The 25,344-nt window shown below is 36.5% G+C and overlaps 1 protein-coding gene and 1 long non-coding RNA gene across 13 annotated transcripts in view; both read right to left on the bottom strand.

Moving 5' to 3' along the window:
* TAOK3 (TAO kinase 3) overlaps positions 1 to 25,344 on the bottom strand; it is a 178,154-nt gene that overhangs the window by 42,269 nt on the left and 110,541 nt on the right. For 11 of the 12 annotated variants that reach the window (XM_023733765.1, XM_023733757.1, XM_023733764.1 and 8 more), the window contains 4 exons: positions 12,317 to 12,410; positions 11,215 to 11,296; positions 2,690 to 2,857; positions 1,403 to 1,609 (listed from right to left, as the gene is read on the bottom strand). In XM_023733765.1, coding sequence (XP_023589533.1) covers positions 1,403 to 1,609; positions 2,690 to 2,857; positions 11,215 to 11,296; positions 12,317 to 12,410 — 551 coding nt within the window. Of the gene's footprint in view, positions 1 to 1,402; positions 1,610 to 2,689; positions 2,858 to 3,747; positions 3,797 to 11,214; positions 11,297 to 12,316; positions 12,411 to 25,344 lie in introns of those variants that run through there. The other variant, XM_023733766.1, reaches the window with a different exon arrangement.
* LOC111821044 (uncharacterized) lies at positions 21,086 to 24,878 on the bottom strand. The gene is made up of 2 exons (XR_002824526.1): positions 23,623 to 24,878; positions 21,086 to 21,498 (listed from the first exon to the last, which is right to left on the bottom strand). It is a non-coding gene; the product is annotated as an uncharacterized LOC111821044 (long non-coding RNA).

Below are 25,344 nucleotides of genomic sequence, written 5' to 3'. Positions count from 1 at the left end.
TTAACTCCTTGGGCTTTCCATTTCTTCCTTAAATATACAAAGTTTCATTTGTCTCAGGGCCTTTGCACTCACCCCCATCTCTCACCCCAAGCTAGTTAACTTTTACTTGTCTTTGGAATTTTAGCTTAAATGTCACTTCATCAGGTAGGCTTTCCATTACTTCCTCCAAGATTAAGTATTCCTTTTAGCCAGAGCAAGCTTCATAATTACATTATATAGTTATTTGTGTGATTATTTGCTTGATCTCCCTCACAGATAATAAGCTCGATGAAGGCACCAGGTCTGTTTTATTTCCTCTGTGTCCCCAAGGCCTACCACAGTTCCTAGCATTTAGTAGAGGGCCCCCACCAATATTTGTTAAACAAATGAATGAGTTAATCAATCCCAGAAAATAAAACTGTATGCCTCCAGTATTCAGGACTGGACATCAAAATATTTTTTTCTGCCTTTCCTCCTTACTATTCAATTTCCCTTTCCTTTCAAGAAGAAAGCACAATAAGTGCAAACAAAGTTTTAAACATGCTTTCTCACTGGAATGAAAATTAAATTCACACTTTGGAAAGGTACAGGCAATATTTTGTTTGTATGAGTTAATATCTGAATTAAAATGTGATCACTGCCATTTATTAAAATAAGCTCATACATTCCTCATATATGCCTAATAAGGAAAGAATTATAAGGGATCCTTTTCTATAATTCTGTGTTATGAACTGCTTACGTAAGGTCATTCAAAATGCTTTTGGAGAATTCCTCCAACGAATTATTGACAATTCTGTGAAATACTCATCACACAAAAATTGCTTTGAAAGAAGCTGTAAGATTTTTTTTTTCAGGAAAATATGGTGGTTTTACATATTTTTTTATATAATATTTCAACTTATGAGCCATGACATGCTTGTATAAGAGGAGGATCTTTAATCAGAAAAGTAAAGCCAAAATAAAAAAAAAATAGGACCATTATTCTGAAAGAGAGCTAGACTTAGAAGAATTATAAACCAACAGTATACTGGGAATATAGATTAAGAAACACACTTAAGAAACTACATACTTCTAAAAGGGCACAACCAAAGGTTTTACTCAGGAAGCAGTCAAGGTCTGCAGTGTTAAGGTTATTGGTTTAGGGAAGGACTTCCTGGTTTCTTTGACTTGAAGATTTATGGATTTATATATTTTTATTTATTGATGGTGGTGGATATTAATGAGAGAGGAAGATGAAGAAACAGGCATAGAGATAGCCTGCAGAGTCCTGCATTTTTACTGTAAGAGAACTACTGAGGGCTAGGTTTAATTCCACACTCCAGTTGTAAGAAGGTAACAACCAAGGCCAGGATGGTAAACGACCTGAGCTGGTTTCACCATGACTGACGACACTGAGAGCTGTGAAGGGTACCATGAAACCTACCTTCCTGTGCACAATGGAGGAACTGGAATTTATTGTGCTTTCGTCCTCCTGCATCATGACAAGCTCAGAGCTGCTCTCATCCATGACCTCCTGCATGCTGTTCACACTGCTGCTCTGGCTGCTTGTGCTCACAGACATGCTTGGGATGGAATGGTTGCTGCCCAGGCTGTCCATTTCCCTGCTCAGGCTGGTTCCATGTTCGCTGTCCTATAAAAATGGAGCACTGGGGTTAAAAAGAAATGACTGGAGATAAAGCGCCAATCCATTGACTAAGCTATTAAGCACACTCAATTCTGCAGTGCCAAGTTGCTTTTCTGCCAAATCTGCAAAGATAAACTTTTTATGCAGTGGCTCCACTACTCCCTCACTATTTTCAGACATCTCAAATTCACTTCTCTGACTTCCCCAGGGGCCATTCTGGACATGGGTCATTAGGCTCCAAATGCTGCTATCCCAGGGCTTTCCCCTTTCATACACAACTATCATATTATCGTCTTGCTATTCAGCAGGCAGAATCAGGCCAGGTTTACAAAAGACCTTGAGGAACTTCAAGGTGCTGGAGACAGGCCGCTGGCCACTCTAGGATATTTGCAAAATAGCAATGGCTACTTGGAACTAAAGTCAAGTGAGAAGAGTTTTCAGGGATTTGACAAGCAGTATGAGCCTTTGCAAGACACTATCGAGTAACTTCATATCTAAGCAGGGATATTAATTCTGCTGTCCTGGACAAGTGATTAAATTCTGTCTCCCTCAAGCCAATTCTATCATGTTTACCGCTGTAATCTTATTAAATATATCTGTTAAATAATACTGGTATTCATCACTACTAGTCCAAAGACTACCATCTGAGAAGTGGTAAAATATAATCAGAACATATAATTTATCAATCATAGTGGGATATCTTTTGATATAAGATTAAATAATATAATTAAAGCAACTTAGCTCCAAATAAACTCTATTTTCAAAGGACTACACTGCATATGTTGAGTCTAAAATGCCCCCTGCCCATCAGTCAAAGACCAAACACATCATGTCCTCCATGGAACCTTCGCTAATCCCTCCAGCAGATTTATTTTCTCCCCATGATGGACCTGTGCGTTGTGATATACCTCTACAGCACATTCCATATTTTGCCCCTCTGTAGGAGTTATTTTATGAATGCCTCTTCTGTGACCCTACATGTCTTTTAAGGCAGACAGCATCAATTACATTTTTGCCCTCAAAAGTCCAGAACTCTTTCACGTAGTAGGTACTCTACAAGTACCTGCTGAAATAAACTGAACCTACTTCTTCATCTTCTTGTGATTCATTCAAGGGTCCATTTCGTGTCTCTTGGAAAAGAATTTTTTTCATTTTTCGATACTGCAGGTTATCTAGCTCACGAACAGCATCTTTTGTCCTCTGTATAAGGTCAATCAGGACACGCAGTGGCCGATCTCGTCGAACAAAGTCATGCTGATTGAGGGAGGAAAGAAAACAGACACTGATAACGAATTTTGCACCTATATTTTTAGGTATAAAATGTAGATATAAAAGTAAATAAAGAAGCATAGAACAGTGCTATGGATTTCATAGAAATTACCAAATATGATTTTGATGTAACGTCCCATATTCCATAAATCTTATAAAGTGTTAACTATGCCTTTCTCCTCTTCCTCAGCCCTATTTTGTGAACTCTGTTTGAGAGTTTACATCGGAATGTTTGAGGCTTACTTTATCATATAAAGTTATAACAATGACTAGAACTTTAAAGAGTAGCAGATATGCTTGTGGCAATGCAGACCGTAGACTATTCTTGTTATAATCTGTCCCACTGCTCCCCTGCCCAGACACATATACACTACCCTTTTAAAAACACTTGTGTATGTATTTTGTTTTCTATTTCTGTGGTCATATAGTGTATGCTTGAAAATATGGCAGCCGTTCAATTTATCCAGAGGCCAGATTTCTGGCAACTTCATCTCTCCTTTACAGAGTTGTATAACCAGAAATTAGGGAAAAGGGCCATTGAGGAGTGGAAATAACTACTCCAAACTTCATAAACTTGTTGGTGTAAACAGTCCTCACACTCAATATTATCAACTATCTTTAACATATATTCTGGTTTCCTGGATTCTCAGCTCATAGCAGGTTAGAAAGGGGGAGCAGGAGTGTGGAATAAAGTATTGAGAACTATTAGGGTATTAGGGCTACCAAGTGCAAAAACAAGTGTCCTTTGAAAGTTCTCTAACAGCTGACAGTAGAGAGAAATTGCATGACTAACATATTGTCTTAGTCATCTAGTGCTGCCATAACAGAAATACCACAAGTAGATGGCTTTAACAAAGAGAAATTTATTTCCTCACAGTTAAAGTAGGCTAAAAGTCCAAATTCAGGGCATCAGCTCCAGTGGAAGGCTTTGTCTCTCTGTCGACCTTCTTCTCTTCGGTGTTCCTCCAGACTAGGAGCTTCTTGGCACAGGGACCCCGGTCCAAAGGACGCACTCTGTTCCTGGCACTGCTTTCTTGATGGTATGAGATCCCCCTGTCTCACTGCTCACTTCTGTCTTTTATATCTCAAAAGATTGCCTCAGGACACAATCCAGTCTTGTAGATCCAGTCTTGCCTTACTAACACAACTGCCACCCATCCTCCCTCATTAACATCATAGAGACAGGATTTACAACATATAGGAAAATCACACAGTACCAGAAATCATGGCCCAGCCAAACTGATATACACATTTTTTGGGGGATATAATTCAAACCACGACACATATCTACCAAATAAACAAACAAAAATGAACAAAGGTTTGTGGGCTCTTCTGCAAAGGGGCAAATGCCACTTACATGGCCCTTTCAGACCCCATGAGTTCACTACTGTCTCAGCGCCATCAGGAAGCAAAATTATGTCGATTAAGTTCTCTTTAAGAAGGCAGTGAAGCACATCATAAATTTTGGCAAGATTCCACAAAAAATACCAAAAAGTGGAAGGGAGAAGTTTTGTTTTTTAAAGGAAAAGGTTCAGGTATGTGGAAAACTCAGTTATATGAAATTACGATGTAAAGATATAGCGAAAATGAGATATAATGTGGTACGCCTTAGATGACAGAATGGATTTCATTTCTTCTTAATTCAAACAGGGATAAATGAGGAGCAGAACCTTCATGGGAAAAGCAATCTGCATGTCTTGTGGCTCCTCACCCTGACTTTGCTGCCAGGGGAGCTGCGGCTTTTGCTCCTGTTTTTTATAAAATATCTTCCTCTGAAATGAGTCTTTTCTGAAAACGAAACACCATACCCAGAAGCAAGTATAACCTGCACATTTCAAGGATGAGAAAGAAAGGGAGAAAGTAAATTATTTTGCTACTCCAGTGCCTGGAATTATATAAAAGCAAATCACTTTCTAGTAAACTTCAAGCTATGACTTAGGATCACAGACTTGTAGAGCAGGAATGGCTCTTAGAAATCCTTTCATTTTCAAGGTGAGGAAACTTAGGTCTAAAGAAGTTAAGTGATTTACAAAGCTAATTAGTGGAAGGACTAAGGCAGCAATCCAGGTTTCTTTATTTTTGGTTTTGTTTTCTGGTGATGTACTACCACCACAATTATCTTTCTAAAATACCAAATTGAGATATGGTAGCCTTCTTGTCCCCATTCCAACCCCTTTTCCTTGTCTTCCTCTACTGTAAGCACTAGAAAGGAAAATAGCTGAATTCCAGCCTTCTTTACAGTTACAGATAATGTGACAGACTGCTGGCCAATGAGATACAGATAGAAGTCCCTGAAGAAGGCTTTATTTTCTAGAATAAAAAGTCAAGGAACATGAGGAGAATGCATTTTTACCTTTGCCCTTTCTCCTTCTTCCCGCCAGGAATAAGAATTTGAGTCCTGGAGACGCAGCAGCCACTTTGTGACCAAGAAGACAAAAGCTACTTGCTACGGAGGATGAAGTACGAAGACAGAAGGAGCTTGGGCCAATAATGAGCTTGTTGAGCTGTTTATAGTTCTGGACTGCTTACAACATCTCCTTTTCCAATGTCCTGGACTTGTTATTGCATGAAATAATTATAACCTTACCTGTTTCAGCCTTTTTAAAAAACATTTTCAAAAAACATCTTACAAACATCTCACTGCCTTCATAATAAAGCCCAGCCTTTTACGGCCAGGTTCCTGCTTATAGTTATAGGCTCAAATCTAGTCGCTCCTCCTTCTTCTTTCTCCTTCCTATCCAGTGCAGAGTACTATTTTAGCTAATTCTAGTCATATTCCATGCTTTTACTCATACTGTTCTCTCTGCCTTCTCAGCTTCTCACTGTTCTCCATAGCTCAGGGGCAGCGTGCACTCATTGCCTCTACTTCTCCTTCATTCATTCCCTAATCTGCTACAATTGTCTATTCCATCCCTACAATGAAAAGGTTCTCAGACTCTCTTAATAGAATGGCTTTATCATTCTTGTAAATACAATGAATGGCTTTATCATTCTTGTAAATATAATGTTTACTTTCAAACATTGAAATAATAAAGAAAAATGCATAGAAGAAAGTGAAAGAAAATCACTCCAAATTTCACCATCCAGAAATAAACATTAATTTATGGAATATCATTCTAAACATTCTCTATCTCTGAATGACGGGTTTCTAGAAATAATTTAAAATGGTAATCTTAGATATGCTAATTTTAGGTATAATTGATAAAATTAAGGTATACTTGAATTTAACAGAAGTAAAACAGACTGAAGTAAAATAATTGCTTAACTTCAGCTTCAACTTCTTTAACAGAAGAGTTATCAATTCCTAAATGATCCTCTAAAATTAAGAAAGAAAAAAAAGATAATGAAAAACCTTTAAGAGATTATAGTTACTTTTGTTTTGTTTAAAACTATATATTTCAACTTGAAATAGTATTACTGACCATCTTATCTGACAGGAAAATTAGTACACTTTTCTTTCCTGCCCCTAATTTTTGTAGTTACCTTATTATTTTTACATTGTCAATGTTTATAACATTTACATTCTGTTCTTTAACCATTTCCATAATTGTACCTTAGTTCAGTTAAGGTTACTTAAATGTATTCAACATAAAAGTGACATTTTAATCAGTGAAGAAAAGATGGATTATTAAATATATATATATTTGGAAACTAAATAGCTAACTGTGAAAAAACAAAAAAGAGCTGGATTTCTACTTTGTTCCTTGTAACAAAAATCTGCATGACCACCCTCCCCCAACACACAAAAGAAGTCCAGCATAAAGAACATCAAAAGATAGATAATATTTTCAAGATTTACTACCAATCAATAAGGAAAAACCAACAATACAACACAAACGGGCAAAGATCATAGAGTTCACAGAAAAGAAAACAGAAATGGTTTTTCAACATATAAAAAATGCTCAACCAAACTCACAGTGAAAAATACAAATTAAAACTACCAGATAAATTTTTCACCGATCTGATTAGCAAAGTTCAAAAAGTTTCAGTACTCATACTTTGTTTGTAGGACTATAATTGTCCTCTTTGGAGGACAATTTGGCAATATCTACTTAAATTTTAAGTCTATATTCCCTTTGAAGAGGAGCCCTGGCGGCACAATGGTTAAGCACTTGGCGGCTAAGCAGAAGGTCAGTGGTTGGAACCCACCAGCGACTCTGAGGAAGAAAGATATGGCCATGGCTTCCATAAAGATTACAGTCTTGGAAACCCCATGGGGCAGGTCTACTCTGTTCTATTGGATCGCTGAGTCGGAATTGACTCAGTGGCAGTGGGCTTGGTTTTTCATACCCTTTGATAAGCAATTCCACTTCTACGAATTTATCCTTTAGATATCCTGATATAGATGCAAAATGATATATGTACAAGGATATTCATTTCATCACACTTTGAACAGCAAAAGATTGGAAAACTGTAAATGGGTAAGTTAAACAAATTATGGTCCATCTGAGAATACTACGCAGCCATTAAAAACAATGAGGTAGCTCTACGTGTAGTAATATGGAACAATATTCTAAGCACACTATAATGTAAAATAAATCAAGGTAGAACAACATTTATAGCTTGCTACCATTTGTGTAAAAATAGAAAAAAAATTGACTTCTATATACATAAATTCTCTCTGGATATTTGTGACAGTGGTTGCTAACTCCAGAGTGGGTCCTGGAACAGGAAGGAGATTTTAGTGTATTTTTACTTTTTGTTAATTTGTGTTACCTATTCAAAAAAATTATTTAACCTAAGCAAAGTAAAATGAAGAATGTACAGTCTTTTTACCCATGCAAAATAAATAGATAAAAATGTTTTTTGCTAATTTAAAATCACTGTTAATCACTAGTCCTTTTATTAGTTTCTCTAGTCTATAATTCTTCCTTCCTCCTTCTTTCCATCCCTCCCTCCGTCAAGCGGCAGATTATCCAATAAGCAAGGTAAGCAGGAGCTTACTTGCGTTTACTTACTAATCTGTAGTGAACAATTTCACATTTTTTCATCATGTCAAAGATTCTGCTTCTAGGTATGGCTGGCATCTGTCTCTCTCCCAATCCCACAGTACCCTCCTACAGCATCAAAGCCTCTTTTTAAATTAACAATCCCTGACAGGGGTAGATGACTCAGTAAGCAAGGTAAGCATGGGCTTACTAGTGCTTACTTACTAATCGGTAGAGAACAATTTCACATAGGTTTCACTTTGATGTGGTATGGTGAAATGCATGTGAAATTGTTCACTACAGATCAGTAAGCACAAGTAAGCCCGTGCTTACCTTGCTTAATGGATAAGCTACCCCTGCCTCTCTCCCTGTGTTGCTTAAAATTTATGAGGATCAGTTTCTCAGTCCCTCTGTTCAGGGCTCTGCGCAAATGCCATCTTCTTAGAAAGGCCTCTCCTAAGCCCTCTCTCCCTTCTTCCCTCCTTCCCTTCCTTCTTTTTTCCCTCTACTTCCCCCCTCTCACTTCCTTTTCCCTCTCTTTCTTTTTGTATCATCTCTAGATTGGCTGAATTTTGTTATTGAGCAGTTTTTTCAAGAAAAACTCAGAAGGTCTGTATTGCCTAAATTTGTGAGGCTTGAAAATGTCAGCTACCTTTATAATTGAAGAGCACTTTGATTTAGTGAAATATTCTTGGTTTACACTTCCTTTTCTTTCAGAACTCTGTAAACATTATTCTGCTGTTTTCTGGCTTTTGAGTGTTCCTGAAAAGGTAGATCTGAACTGGTTTTTTGACCCAAAAGTAAATTTTTTTTTCTTGTGAGTGGTGGGTCATAGGAATATGGTGGCAGAAGTAACAGGGCAAAAGGACTTCACTTTATTTTCTTTTGGTGTGAAGCCATCACTTCGTAAAATAAATCACACAAATACATTTCTCCAGCCTGCTTGGATGAGTTTTTCTTTATCCTTAGAGTTCAGTAAAGTCACCAAGATATGATTTCTTAATCACTGAGGATCAGTTTCATGGTCCCCCTCCTCAGAGCTCTGCTCAAATGCCACCTCCTTAGAAAAGCCTTTCCTAACCCTTTATCCAAAACAGAGCTACTACTGTCACTCTTTATCCTTGTCCCTGATTTATTTTCTGCAAAGATGTTACTACTACCTGACATTACATCATATATTTATTTGTTTATTTTCTTACTTCTTCATTAGAATATAAACTCCATGAGGGCAGGGATCATCTTTTCCTAACATACTACTGCATTTGCAGTGCTTAGAAAAGTACTTGGCACACAGTAGACAATCAGTAAATATTTGTTGAATAAATGACGAGTCTGTTTGATTTGACTTACCAAATTAAATTAAGATCAAATTAAATCAAGATCTAAACATTTATTTACAGAAAAGTTTTCTTCAGGTATACTGTTAAATATTTTCTGCTCGATGTGTTTTGTTTTCTTCTTTAGGAATAATAGGCTTGCATATATTAGAGTCCCTTTATCCTCCACATGTATTATCTCTATGATCATTTTTAGAACTTTTTTCTCTTTCACTTAACTTTATTTTATTTCCTAAAGCCTATTCACCATGTACCCGACTGTTCAGTCAAGTTTATTATATTAGTTTGTTCCTTCTAATATAATTTTGACTTCTGTTATGTTTTAGTTTTTCTTTCATTTCTTTCTTTACCTGTGCCTACTTGCTTTTTATATCCTTCTGTTGTCTGTTACCCTAAAATTTCATTTTTGAATCTTTGTATATCTTCTTCTTTGATTTTTCACCTTTATTTTAATATAGCCAAATTTATCCTGTTTTCTCTCTATTGTTGTTGTTGTTAGGTGCCATCAAGTCAGTTCTGACTCAGAGCGACCCTGTGTATAACAGAACGAAACACTGCCCAGTCCTGTGCCATCTTCACAATTGTTTTTATGCTTGAACCCATTGTTGCAGCCACTGTGTCAATCCATCTCGTTGAGGGTCTTCCTCTTTTTTGCTGACCTCTATGTTACCAAGCATGATGTCCTTCTCCAGAGACTGGTCCCTCCTGATAACATGTCCAAAGTATGTGAGACATAGTCTCACCATCCTTGCTTCTAAGGAGCATTCTGGTTGTACTTCTTCCAAGACAGGTTTGTTCATTCTTTTGGCAGTCATGGTATATTCAATATTCTTTGCCAACACCATAATTCAAAGGTGTCTATGGTAGTGCTTTTGGTTTCCTTTTTTTTTCCTTAAATCTTGTTTATTTTAAAGTAATAAAGATGTTATCTTATGTGTCTGGTGTTTCTGGTATTTTGTTCTGGCTGTGATTTTTCGTAGAGAAACGTGGAGGTACATAGAGTAGTTGCTAAGGTACACAGAGTAGTTCATGTCTAAAACATGTGATAGCTCTACACCAAAGGAGCTTAGGTAGAGTCCTTTGCTCTGTTACCTTTGCCACCATATTCCTGTGGCCTGTCACTCACAATGAAAAATAAATTACTTCTGGGGGGAAAAACCAGTTGGCTTCAGACCTCAAACCTCTTCAGGAGCACCAAACCCAGAAAATAGTAGAATGATGTTTACAGAGTTCTAAAAAAACAGAAAACGTAAACCAAGAATTTTTGGCCCAGCCAAGGTGCTCTTCAAGTATAAAGGCAACTGACATTTTCAAGCCTCACAAATTTATGCAATACAGCCCTTTTGAGCTTTTCTTGCAAAAACTGCTCAATAACAAAATCCAGTCAATCTAGAGATGAAATAAAAAAACAAACAAAAAAAAGGTTTGGATAACATAAAGAAAGAGGTCTTACATCAAATAAAAGGTATTTATATTGTAAAAGATTACCACACACCTCACTGATATTGACACAACATATCTCCTATGTATAAAGTCTATAAGAAAATTCTATATGAAAAGAGATGCTCAAAAATGTGATACTTAAATGAATGCAACATGGTATTTTTATCACTAACATGTATGATGTAATGCTATATAAATGTCTGCTTTATATATATATCATATATCTTCACTGCCTAAAGATTTGGCAACAACCTAACTGAAAATCCTGGAGTTGGCATTTGAACCAGTAGTACACTCTGTTCTGAAACAGCACTGTATTAAAGTTCATATAGATAGTAGTCATAGGAACATCACAATGACGACCAGAGCAAGGAGAAATATTCTTTCTCATAAGGCAAAAAGAGAGGAGGAAAAAAAGAAAAAGATAGGTAAAAAACAGAACTATCCACAGGGAAAACAGCATATACATTGAGATAATCTTATTCCTTCTATGCGTAGCTATCATCTCTGGGTAAATGACGAGGCAACACATTCTAATTTAGTTTGTGATGATGGGCTGCCACAGAATGATTTACTATATTCCAGTACAACATGACTTGAAATCCCCCCCTCAAATACAAATTTGAAAAATTACCCGTAATAGTTCCGCTGACGTTGGCCTTTCCTGAGGTATTTTCTGCAAGCAGTAATCAACAAATCTCCTAAAGGAGTCTGTCCTGTGTGTGCAAATACATTGAAGGAAAATACAGTCAGGGTCTGTAAGGCACACTGATTACTTAAAACAATTTTCATTTATGGGAAAATTTTTGCATTTTTATGAGATGTTCCTTAAAATACTTTGGAATATCAGGAGAACTGGATCATTTTCACGTTTATGGTATCTAAAATTAATTCTTTTAGATAATGACTGTGGACACAATTTCAAGTTCATCAAGATATAAATATATCTTAATAACTAAAGAAGGACAACCATAATTTATATCAGAAAATAAAAAATACTATGTAATAGTTTATATACATTTTTCTCTCCAAAGATAACAACTTTCATAGTCTCTAGCCTATATTCTTCATTACCAATTGGAACTCATCCACTGTCCACAACTTATAACCAGGTAGTAAAACTTGAAGCATGGAAAACCATGAAGTCGGAGAACCCAGAAATATGCTGTCTGAACAAAAACAATTCCTCTCTTGAAAATTCCATTTTTTCCACTCTTATTCAAAATTTCCCCCTTTCTGTAAAAGTCTTCTGGCCCAAATAGTTGCCAAAATGTTGTAAACTTCAGCAAAGAACAATACACCTTCTGAATAGATAGTATATGTTCTATCTCAATCCATTTAAATATACACTTAGTAAAACAAATGACAACTGGAAAAATTATGACATCAGAGAGGGTACTTTATCTCTACTGAGAAGTAATAAGAGCTGCAATGATCAATATAAGACCGTCATGACTTGAGACACTAGACTTGTTAGGAAGGTAGAAGGGCATGTTCCCTGTAGAATTTCAGTTACTACACACATTAAGAGCACCATGTAAGCCATGGTGAGGGCAGAACTAAATAAAAAATATGTGCATGTACAGTTAATACTTGTAAGGCATCAGTGTCATTTATTAAAACATACAATGAAAAAAATGCTTTCTAGGTCAGATATTTAAAATATATAATTTGATGAAAGTGTCAAATGCATACGGTGATTTTCTTAGAGATTTAGAACGATAGCAGAGTCTTACCATTCATTGGACTGTAATGTTGGTGAGTCATTCTGGGCAATGTGATATAAGGCACTCATTGCATTCATGTTGAAAAGGGGGGGCTTCCGTTCCGCTGGAAGAAGATGAAAGAAAAATAATAAAGCAATTATTTTTTTATTTACTTTTATTTTTTTATTGTGCTTTAGGTGAAAATTTACAGCTCAAGTTAATTTCTCATTCAAAAATTTATATACATATTGTTTTGTGACATTGGTTGCAATCCCCACAATGTGACAGCATGCTCCCCCTTTCCAGCCCAGGTTCCCTGTGTCCGTTCATCCAGTTCCTGTCCCTTCCTGCCTTCTCATCCTGCTTTTGGACTGGAGCTGCCCATTTGGTCTCGTATATTTGATTGAACAAAGAAGCATGTTCCTCACGTGTAATATGTTTTGTTTGATAGGCCTGTTTAATCCTTATCTGAAAAGTGGGCTTTGGGAACAGTTTCAGTTCTGGGTTAACAAAGCATCCAGGGGCCATAGTTTCGGGGGTTCTTCCAGTCTCTATTAAACCATTAAGTCTGGTCTTTTACGTGAATTTGAATTCTGTTCTACATTTTTCTCCTGCTCTGTCTGGGACTCTCTGTTGTGTTCCTTGTCAGGGCGGTCATTGATGGCAGCCAGGCACCATGCAGTTTTTCTGATCTCAGGCTAATGAAGCAACTCTTAAAAGAAATCAGGTGGATAGAGAAATAAGGAACGATGAACAAAGCTTTGCTGCTAAACTAATGGCTTATTACCGTCATCATGTCACATAATCCACTTATTTTCATTTCTAAGGTCATCCCAGGATAGACATTCAGAAGAAGCTGTTGGTCATCTTAAAGTACACTGGCAAAGCTCCTAACAGAACCCATTTCAAGAGTGAAAGAAAAAGTTGATTTTTTGCACGTTTGCAAAAGTTGGCCTTTGCCTGTCTCCCCACAGTAGGTGTGAACATCTTTCCACGATAGATACGAACTTCTTTGTGTGTGTCTGTGCGTGTGTGTGTGTGTGTGTTTTAAATAAAAAGAAATACGTACTCATTAAAAAATTCAGAAAGCACAGAAAAGAAGAATGAAGGGGAAAAAAAGATGACTATGGAATGGAACATCTTAAACATTACTAACACAGCATGGGAGGTCAAACGATTCACTGAGCACTGTTTGAAGGCTCATCCAAGCCAAAGGACTGCTAGGGGTGGAGGGGAAGGGGGGAAGTAGAAGGGAAGAAGAGGAGGATAAAAAATAAACACGGTCTGGTCTAGCCCATTCTAAAGAGAAACTCAGTGCGTGAGGTATTTCTTAATAGAGGATTGACTCCACCCCAGCCCATCATGATTTCTTTTTTGGAACTCCTATACACAGCTCTCCTTTGGTATGCTGCTCAACTATTGCATTTACACAAACATACAAATATTCTTCTCAAAAGAAACCATAAGCTCTAAGAACAAGATCTTATAACCCTAATACTCTTATTCTTTTATTTATTCCCCCAGACTATGAATGAAATGCTATTCACAGATTAGGTGCTCCATTTGTTGACTAAATCAAAGAAACGAGGTTCTAGTCTGAGGATGCTTAATTCTATGCTATTTGTAAGGTATTATGGCATAGAAGATGGAACCACTATCTTACTCTACCTTGATTAAACAAACAAACCAGCCGCTGTTGAGTAGATTCTGACTCATGGTGACCTCATGAATGTCAGAGTGCTCTATAGGGTTTTCAGTGGCTAATTTTTTAGAAGTAGATTGTCAGGTCTTTCTGAGGTACCTCTGGGTAGACTTGAATCGCCAGCCTTTCAGTTAGCAGCTGAACATGTTAACCATTTGCAGTATGCAGGGATTCCCTACAGCACTTACCTTAACAGATTTTATATACAGTCCCACTTTCTAATTCATAATCTGATCTCTGATTTCACCAAAGAACCTTGACTTTGAAGTAAAGATTCTTCTATTAACCATTCCTAAAATGGGGAATTAGACTTATTCTATGCAGTTCTAAGAAACAGAACAAGATATAAGGGTAGAAGTTATAAAGAAGACATTTTCACTCATGGAAGGAAGAATTTATGAAAAGCCAATGTGGGGAAAAAAAAAAAGAACCCAGAATGGACAATGTTGAGAAGCTTTAAGTCACTGACAACATTGAAGTCAGGGACAACTATCAACTATCCATCACTGATGCTTTGGAGGGGTGTCATATAGTCTTGATTAAACGGTCTCTCATACTTTTGGAATGTGATATTCTATGATTCTACAAATATTTTTATTGACCTCTCAGTGGGATACTTTACACTTACTGTTGGGGACTTAATTATGTCCCCTTAAAATATGTGTTGTAATCCTAACTCCTGTATACCTGTGGATATAATCCCATTTGTTAATGAGGCCATATCCATGTAGGGTGTGTCCTAGACCTAATTACTTGTGAGACATAAAAAGAACAGATTAGGCACAAAGAGAAGCAAGCACAAAGGGGGGAAAGACAGACGCCAGATGGAGAACTCCAAGGAATGCAGAGAAGAACTCTAGAAAAACTGAGACAAGAATTTTCCTGAGACTGGACACAGAGCCTTCCCCTGGAACCGGTGCCCTGAATTTGGACTTCCAGCCTCCTAAACTGCAAGAAGTAAATTTCTTTGTTAACACCACCCACTTGTGGTATTTCTGTTACAGCAGCACTAGATGACTAAAACACTCACCAAAAATCTACCAGTATTATAAGGACATGAACTTTTAGTAAATGGAAATAAATCTGAAAGTTGCTATGTGGACAAATGGATTTATATCTGTTTCAAATGCAGAAGAAAAACAACTCGTTCAGGTTTATTTTATTTTTCAGGAGGTGGGTTATAGAAAGTTTCTAGAGTTTGGCCTTCTGCAACTTCAAAAACTTAAAGCCACAGGGACTAGGAACTCATCATGTAACCAGCAATGGTTTCCCATCACTCTCAGGACATAGCTCAAAACCTTAAATATGGCCTATGAGGCCTTCATTAACATGGCCCTGGGTACATAGAGCCTCATTTTGAGTGGCACCGCTTTGCCCTCTTCTCATACCATCTTTCACTTCACTGAAAGAACCAAGGTCAGCGTCTTTCATGCATGCTGTCTTCTCTCTCCGGACTCTCCTTCTACCTTCCACTCCCTAACCTTTATCTGTCTAATTCTTGCCAATCCTTCAGTTTTCGGCTTAAATATAATTTCATTTCTTCATTAATTTAATATATATTTATTCAGGGATTATCATATGCTTACAATCACTTCCTCAGGAAAGACTTCTCTGACCTCTAGGTCTCCCATTAAATTTTGTCATTGTAAATTATACTTTTCATTTCTACCACATATCACAACCATAATTAATTATTTGAGCAATTCTTTATTTTAATGTGTGTTCTCTTTGCTAAACTTCATGAGGGCAGAGACAACGTCTCTTATGTTCATCTTTGTATCCCCAATGCTGAACATAGCAAGCACCTGGTACACAGAAGGTGATCTGATACTACTTGTTAAATAAATAAATGAAAACAAGGCAACGTAAGTCAAAGAGAGAACTTTGTCAACGAAAAAAGAATCTTTGTGCAGCAAGCTGTCCCAAAAATGACTGAAAAGAGACTAAGTCTTGGGGTTTATGTCAAATACTATATGATGATGGCCCGATTCACTATCAGAAGGACAGATGCCCTCTCTCACTCACTGGCAAAAGGTAGAAAATGCAAGCTGCTCTGAAGAATACTGAGTTGCAAAGGAGATACAGCAGGGAAAGAGGATTAAAGAAAGTATGGTGGATTAATACGTCCGTGTGTCACCTTTAAAGCCATGGTCTTGTAACTCCCACCCAGGTGACTGTATGATAGGATAATTGTGGCCTACCAAGGGGATTGGTCAGTTTTGCCTTAAAAGAGGGCCAATTCCAGAGCAAAGAGGAGAGCCCACCGCCACCAAAGAAGAAGAGAGCCACAGGAGATGGTGCAGTGGGCTTCCTGGCCCATGGAGGAAGAAAGCTGGGTGCTTTTGGGCAGAGACTGAGGGCTAGGGAGAAGTCTACATCTGACCCACGAATTTGGGACTTGCCAGCCTCCAAAACCCCGTGAGCCATTTCCTTTATATGGTCCGTGAGTTCTATGAGACGTTGCAAGAAATTAGGGAACCCAAAGACAGGAGGGAGAGTATTGAGGTGAGAGGGAGTAGTTGATGTTCAAGATGATGCAGTGGTACAGCAGCTTGGAAACGGCAGACATTTGGGACATCTTTAACCTTTGCCTCATAAGAACCAACGTTGTGCTGATCGTTATAAAATAAATTATTCGTTTAGAAAGGAAAAAGAAATTTAGGAAAAAGAAGATGAAAGAACAACAATAACAAAGCCCCAATTTAACAAGAAGAAAGGTAGTAGCTCAGATCTGAAACAGGAGTGGGGAGCCCAACAGGTAGCCAGCACTCTGCCAGCGAACAAGACCAGAAGATAGCTGGTCACAAGACAGTAGAATCACTCTAGAAGAGAAGCACATGATAAAGGTATTCCAACCACAGCACAGTTCCACAGTCTGGGAAGCATTCTATAAATATTAGCTTCAGATGGCCTCACCTATGTTCAAGTACTTTGCTAGATGTGCTACATAAATACTCTAAGCCATGGTGAGAGGGTTCATTGCTAGGCTAGAATACTGAACAGCAAAGGTTGGCAAACGATAGCCCACGGGTCAAATTCAGCTGGAAGCTTGTTTTTGTAAATAAAGTTTTATGGGAACACAGCCATGTCCATTCATTAACTTAATTTCTATGGCTGCTTTCAGGCTACAACGGCAGAGTAGAGTAATTATAAAAGAGACTGTATGACCTGCAAAGCATAAAATATTACTATCTGGCCCTTTCTAGAAAGTTTGCCAACCCTTACTGTAGCATACAATGGTCTGCACAGAAGCTTCTATATAAGCAACAGAATAGAAACTGGGAAACCACCCTGTGATATGGAATCCACATTTTCTCAAATGAAAGCAAAAGGTAGAAGCATTAAAAAAAGAAAAAAATCTAACTAAATTAAAAGAAAAAGTAGTGATTTCTATTCAGATTTTTTTTTGTGTGTGTGTGGATGTTCTATCTGTGTTATATGAGATTAAGGTTTAGGAAGGTCCGTTCAGTGTAGCTGATGGATACTGCTCTGCTTGGCAAGGATCATGTTAACTTACAGCACGTAGACTGAGCTTTATTTTAATAAACAGATCAAACAGTGGTCCTATCTTTAGAGCAATACTCCCTGAAAAGGCAAAAGATTTCTTATCAATGAATGTGGTTCATAACAATAAAAACTGCTACCATTTTTTGAGTTCCTACTACATGCTAGGCACTCATTGTCTTAGACATGTTACTTATATTATTCATAATTCTCATAATAGCCTGGCACAACAGTCATTATTATCTCAATTTTCCAAGTGAAGAAACTGAGGTTCAGCTAGGTTAAATTATGAGACCAAGTCACATAGTAAACGGCTACACTGGATTTCAACCCAGTCCTATAAGACCCCAAAGCCTGTGCTCTTTTCACTAGGCCACAGTGCCTCTCAAATAACCCACGGCATTTTATAATAGATAGTACTAGTATTTCCAAATGAAAAAGTAAAACTAAATGCAGCATTAGAAAACTAAATAAAACCAAACGCGTTGCTATTGAGTGGATTCCTACTCATAGCAACCCTAAAGCACAGAGTAGAACTGCCCGGCGGGGTTTCCAAGGAGCAGCTGGTGGATGTGAACTGCTGATCTTTTGGTCAGCACCTGAGCTCTTAACCACTACATCACCAGGGCTCCACACAACCCCTCAAAACAGCTATCACAGCATCCATCATTTACAGATTAAAAATGAGTGCCTAATGGGGAACAAGAAAATTCTAGGCAAAGAAACTGCATAACAACAATATTTATGTCTTTCCTTTTCCTGGAGAATTCATTTCTGAATAAGGTCAGTTCCCTGAACAATGCTGATATACCATTTGCCAGCTTCTACCATGATCTCTGCTGGTGAACTAAATGTCTGTAGTTTAAATAGAAGGACATCAGATTAACTTCTCTTAAAACTGTTGCTGTTGTTGATAGATGCTGTCGAGTCGGTTCCGACTCATACCAACCCTATGTACAACAGAACGAAACACTGCCCAGATACTGTGCGATCTCACAATCGTTGCTATGTTTGAGCTCATACAATATATCTGGTGACTGAAAATTTCCATGTCCAAGAGTTTTCAGAGGATTCATGCATTTAACTAGTTCTTTCTATGGAAGGGAGCCCTGGTGGCACAGTGGTTATGCATTCAGTTGCTATCCAAAAGGTTGGCAGTTCAAATTCACCAGCTGCTCCTTGGAAGCCCTATGGGGGCAGTTCTACTCTGTTCTATAGGGTTGCTATGAGTCAGAATCGACTTGACGGCAATGGGTTTGCTCCTTTTTTTGTTTCTATGGAAGATCAACTTTGCTGCTTTGCTGCCCTCAACTGGATTTCTCAAATACTAGGCAAAAAGTTGGTGGTTTGAATCCACCCAGAGGTGCCTTGGAAGTAAGACCTGGAGATCTGCTTCCGAAAGATCACAGCACTGAAAACCCTACGGAGCAGTTCTACTCTGCACACATGGAGTCGCCATGCATTCAATGAAAGGTCAATTTAGCAAAGATAAGTTCTAAAACAGGCATAACCCTGTAGGAACTGTAGATTTTGATCCCGAGAAAAGAGGGAAAGGGCTGATAATATCATCATCTTCTGGCTTTGTGATGTTACCTCAGTAATTCAATTTACAGATTAGGGTGTTTTCTGACATACAAATTTTTTTACAAGAGATGTCATGAGGAAAGGGGACAACAAATTATTCAGGCAATATCCACAACTTCCAATCTAATTACAACATTAAAAGTACAATTTCAAACATGTTGTTTGTACCTGGAATTTCATTAAACCTCAAACATTACTTAGAGAAATAATTTTTTAGGATTATATCTGAAGCAGTTTAACTTTCTTATTTCATGTAAAAAAATACTTCTTTTAAAGTAATGATAGGCAGATAAAGACGTGTTAAAGCTGTCAAAGAGGTATCTGTACGATTTATTATATTATTGGTATAAAAATTTTTGTATAATTGCTGAGAAGCTAAATGTCCTTGATAACAATTTTATTTTCTGAATATTTACTGAGTTTCTACTACTACTTATCAGAATCTCAGACACCACTGACTGTAAGATGAACCACTATTTTATATACAGCTAAGAAAAATGTTGCCAATTATAATTATAGGATGTTGTTAACTGTAAAATATCCCCTATTTTTAAATAAATGTTAAAAAGTTGAGAAAAAATGTGGATGAAATACAGTTCACATTAGGACTGTGCTGATAATGGTTAACATTTATAGAGCATGTACTATGTATCAGATACAATAAATACTCATTGAAATCCATATTTTCATTTAATCTAGAAAATCCCCAAAAGGTAAAGGATCTTATTATGCAAATTTCACAGGGAGTTAAAATAACTCTGCTAATAAATGGCAGAGCTGGAATTTGAACTCAAGTTTATCTAACTGCAAAGTCTATGCTCTCAAGCATAAATCAATACTGTTATTGTGCCGTTGAGATGATTCCGACTCACAGCAACCCTACAGGACAGAGTAGAACTGCCCCATAGGGTTTCTAAGGTTGTAAATCTTTACGGAAGCAGACTGCCACATCTTTATCCTGTAGAGTGGCTGGTGGGTTTGAACTACCAACCTTTTCGGTTAGGAGCCGAGTTCTTTAATCATGGCACCACCAGGCAATTTGAAGGAATAGCTGGTATAGAAGATAAGACAACAATTTGGAAGAAGGCTACTTGGCTCTTTAATTCAGTACATCATTTTATAAAAGGCAATTAAAACTAGGCTGTTGTTATACATATTTCAGTTCATTTTTATAAGGAAGGTAAAATTAGAAAGTAAGTACATACCAGGGACTGTCTCAAAGAGAGCCAGTACTAAGGTATTCCTGGGATCCAAACTTGTTTTGCCCAAAGTCAACTGCTACTTGAAACCTGAGTCATTACTACATCTAGACAGTACAAAAAACTGATGTAATGATGATCCCGACTTATCATGAAGGGATATATGTTGTTTGCTCTTTCAAAGAAGGTTGTAAAGGGTAAAGTTCATGTTACGTTTTAGAAAGATTTTGGTAAGAAAAAATAGTTAACCTAATAGGTGGGCATCTGAAGAGCTGAACCTTACTGGCTATAAGTTCAACTCAAAGTGTCATAACTGAGGAGCTGCTGTTATGGTCTCAGTGTTAAAAGTAAATGTTTAGTTCAGTTTCTACTTCCTAGAATACAAATTATGAAAAATAAGAATAATCTGTCATAATTATAGATTACTACAAATGATAATAAAATAATTAAATATAATAAGTGTATATGAACATAATTAGCTAATATTGAGCATTTACTATGTGCCAGATACTATGTTAAATACTTTACATATGTTCTCTTATTGAATCCTGAAACTATCTATGATACATGTATTGTTGTCTTCACTTAACAGATGAGAAAATTGAGGCTTAGGGAAGTTAAGAAATTTCCTCAGGTGACATAGCCAGAACCACCATGTTACACAACTCCAGGAGGCATCATTCACACCCTAGACTATGTGAATGCCTGCTGGAGTTACACGCACCTAAGTGAGGGTAAAGCCAAGACTCAAATCCAGGGTATCTATATAAAACTTACTCTTTTTAAGATTATATGCTATGCACAGAGTAGTTTTTTTTTTTTTTTAAGGAATGTACATTTATTTCTGATTTTTAGAAGTTAAATTATTAAGTGTTTTAAATACATAAAATAGCAGAATATTATCACAGTGACCTATCACTTAGATTTCTCATTATTTTGTCCTATTCGTCTCAGATTTTTTCCTTCAAAAAAAAAGATACAGATATAACCCATTCCCCTTCCTCCCTCCAGTTTACTACTTTTAAATTGTATCCTTCACATCTATGTTCTTATGTTTTATTAGTACATATATATGCTCATAAACAATTTATAAAAATATATATAAAACTTTTATAACTGGTATCATACTGTACCTACACATTTGCAACTTTCTTTGTTCAATAAATATTCAATGTTATGATTTTGAGGTTTATCCATGATGATACATGTTGATCCAGTTCATTCTAAATGCAATATAGTATTCCATAATTATCCATTCTCCTTTGGATGAAAATTTGTTTCTACCTTTTTTTTTTTTCCTGCCACCAGAAACAAGGTTGCTTCCTTGTTCATATTTTCCAATGTACATGCATAAGGATTTCTCTAAAGTATATACTTAGAAGTGAAATGCTGGGTCACTGAGAATGCTACTCATCAACTTTACTACTCTGCCAATTTGCACTCCAAAATGGCTGTACCAATTTACATTTCTACCAACAGTGTATATGAGTTCCTGTTTCCTTAGCAGCTCCCTCAAATTTATTATCCTCAGAGTTAAAAATTATGGCCAATCTGATTACTGTGAAATGGTTTTAACTTGCATTTCCCTGATTACTAAAGAGGTTGAGTATCTTTTGATATTTCTTGTCCATTTAGGTTTCCTCTTCAATGAACTGCTTGATTATATTTTTTGCCCATTTTTCCACTGGTTGTTTGTCTTTTTCTTTTTTAAACTATAGGAGGTCTTTATAAATTCTGAACCAATACTCTGATAGACATATTTCAACCATCTAATACTCTGATAGTTCTATATGTTTCCTAGTCTATGGCTTATCTTTTAAACTTTGTGTTTTACATATAGCTTTATATTTTAAAGTAGTAAAAGTTATCATATTTTTCTTTGTTTTTAAAAAATAATTTAGCAAAATTCCTCCCCGTCCAGATATCAAAGGAGTCCTGGTGGCACAGTGGTTAAGCACTCGGCTGCTAACTGAAAGATCGGTGGTTCGAACCCACCAGCCTCTCAGGGGAGAAAAATCTGGCAGTCTGCTTCCGTAAAGATTACAGCAGTTCTACCCTGTCCTATAGGGTCGCTATGAGTCAGAATCAACTTGAGGGCACACAACAACATCCTCATATCATACAGATAATCTCCTAGAGTAATAATAGGAACAACAATAATACTTACATAGCGCTTATTATGTGCCAGCACGTTTTAAGTGTCTTATACACATTACCTCATAAATCTTCATAACAACCCCATGAAGTAGGTACTATTATTATCTCAATTCTATAAGTGAGGAAACTGAGGCGCAAAGAGACTTCTCTTAAAAGTATTGAAGTTTTACTTTCGGGTATTTAATCAGTCTGGAGTTTATTTTTGTGTATAAGCTAGAAATCTAATTGTAGTTTTTATCATATAAACAACATTGTCTCAGTATGACTTACTGAATGGGCCAACTTTTCCTCACTCATCTGTATGCCTTTTTTGTGTTATACTAAAATCCCACTTATACACGAGTCTGTTTCTAGGTTTTTTAGTCTGTTCTATTGGCATTTAGTCTCTCCCTACACAAGTACCAAACTGGTTTAATTATTCTGCATGGATTTTGATACAGTGATCTTCTGTCCAAATTCTATTTCTTCGAAATTATCTTAGCTAGCTTTGGTCCTATGAATTTGGCCAGTACCATCTTGTCAAGTTCTGCATAGTATTGCTGGAAGTTCATCATAACCTTTCTAAAGTACATAAATATTTCTGCTGAATCACCAAAAAAATCAGTGTAAATAAATTTATTAGATCAATTTCCCATGCAATGAAAGAACGAATAGCATGATACTAAAATCTAAAAAAGAAATCTACCACTTCAATATCCATCAATAGAGGACCAATTAAATAAGTTATATTATAACCATATAATAGAATACTAAGATGCCATTAATAAAATGAAAACATTTTCAAGTTACTAATATAGTAAGATCTCCAAGATACTGTTAAGAAAAAAATTAAAGTATAGAACCACATGCATATGTTAACTTGGGTGTGTAAAGAAATAACTTAACTATGTATTCCTATCTGTTTGTGTAGTCATAAAGAAATGCTGGAAAAAGACACAAGCAACAAATTACAGTGCTTTCCTGTGAGTGTTGGCAGAGGTGGGATAGAAACTGGATGGATAGGACCAAGGATGGAAGAAGACCTTTTACCACATGCCTGTTACATTTTTTGATTTCTAAACCATGTGAATCTATTACTTATTGAAAAAAAATTAAGTAAATATTCTAAATTTCCTCTCTGAATTATGTTCATTTTTTTACATTAGTATCTCATTTATGTAAAAAAAATCAGAAGAATTGTGCATCTTTACCATATGTTTCTTTGTTAGAAGGGGTGAATGAAGCAATTGGAAATGTACTACAAAGTTTCCAAACTCTTCTTTATAGGCCAAACATCTTAGGGAAAGAGGAAACCATAGTCTGAAAATGAAACTGGAACACAGTAATTTGGAGTCCAAGATAGAAGAAATTAAAAAAAAAAAATTAAAATCTAAATTTAAAAATTTGAACAAAATTTTTTTTAAAGAACTGATTTTTTTTTTTTTTAGATTAAGGATTTTTAATTTAAACATGTACAAATATCTAGATAAAGGCAGTGTTGTGCTACAGCCAGCTAATACTGGCTTTGGAAGGCCAATTGTGGATATCTTTTCCCAACTCTGCATTCAGCGAATCACACTGGTAGCTTGAATTGGCTATAGTGGGAGTATTTACACCATGGAAATTGGAAAATTTACAAATCAGGGCTTCCCATCCCCCAGACAGTCATTCGTTAAATCTACCGGTATACCACTGGATGAAAGCAACTTTAAGATATATTAAAGTTAAAAATATACAACAGAGAAGAGCAATTCCGTAGTATTTTAGACAATGAGAGATAATTTGAACAATATCTGGGGAACAATTTTATGGCTGGAGGTATCTTTTAATATGAAGCTTTCTCTGAAATTGCTCTCTATAGGAGTCAGATCTTTGACAAGTCTGCTCTTGCTTCTTTAGATTTCCTTAATAAAATTGGAGTGTAAATTAAGGTAATGAATATAACAGTGAAGGTAAAAACAAAACACAACAAAACTGTTGCCATCGAGACGATTCCCACTCATAGCGACCCTACAGGACAGGGTAGAACTGCCCCATAGGGTTTCGAAGGAGCAGCCTGGAACTGCAGACTTTTTGGTTAGCAGTCAAACGCTTAACCACTGTGCCACCAAGGCTGAAGGCAGGACATATATTATCAGCCATGGGATGGAGAATGAATATTTTTCAAATACTAGTACTTTCTACCTTGTGTTCCCACATTTGTTAACTGTCATATCTGTTCAAACTCCTTTATTTAAATTACTAACATGAAAATGCAACAGAGAGAAAACAATCTTTTGATGTTATATAAAGTCATAGGAAAAAGTATAATAAATTCACATTGCCTGGAACACACACAGCAGTAGCTAATTAAATATTAGCTGGATGAATAAAGTAACAATCATAATAAAGAGCAGTTCTCAAAAATACAATGAAATCTATAGAACACTTCAACACCTCAACAACAAAAAGACAAATAATTCACTTAAAAAATGGGCAAAGATATGAACACATACTTCACCAAAGAAGACATTCAAGCAGCTAACAGACACATGAGGAAATGCCTGCAATCATTAGCCATTAGAGAAATGCAATCAAAACTACAATGAGATACTATCTCACCCCGACATTACTGGCACTAATCAAAAAACAGAAAATAACAAATGTTAGACAGGTTGCGGATAGATTGGAACTCTTATGCGCTGCTGGTGGGAATGTGAAATGGTACAACCACTATGGAAAACGATATGGCGCCTCCTTAGAAAGCTAGAAATAGAAATACTATATGATCCAGCAATCCTACTCCTAGGAATATATCCTAGAGAAATAAGAGCCATCACACAAATAGACATATGCACACCCATGTTCATGGTGGCACTATTCACAACAGCAAAAAGATGGAAACAATCTAGGTGCCCATTAACAGAAGAATGGATAAACAATGGTATATACAC

The sequence above is a fragment of the Trichechus manatus genome, unplaced genomic scaffold (genome assembly GCF_000243295.1).
Source record: "Trichechus manatus latirostris isolate Lorelei unplaced genomic scaffold, TriManLat1.0 scaffold00061, whole genome shotgun sequence".
Lineage (NCBI taxonomy): Eukaryota > Metazoa > Chordata > Mammalia > Sirenia > Trichechidae > Trichechus > Trichechus manatus.
This window is presented reverse-complemented; position numbering and strand designations above follow the sequence as displayed.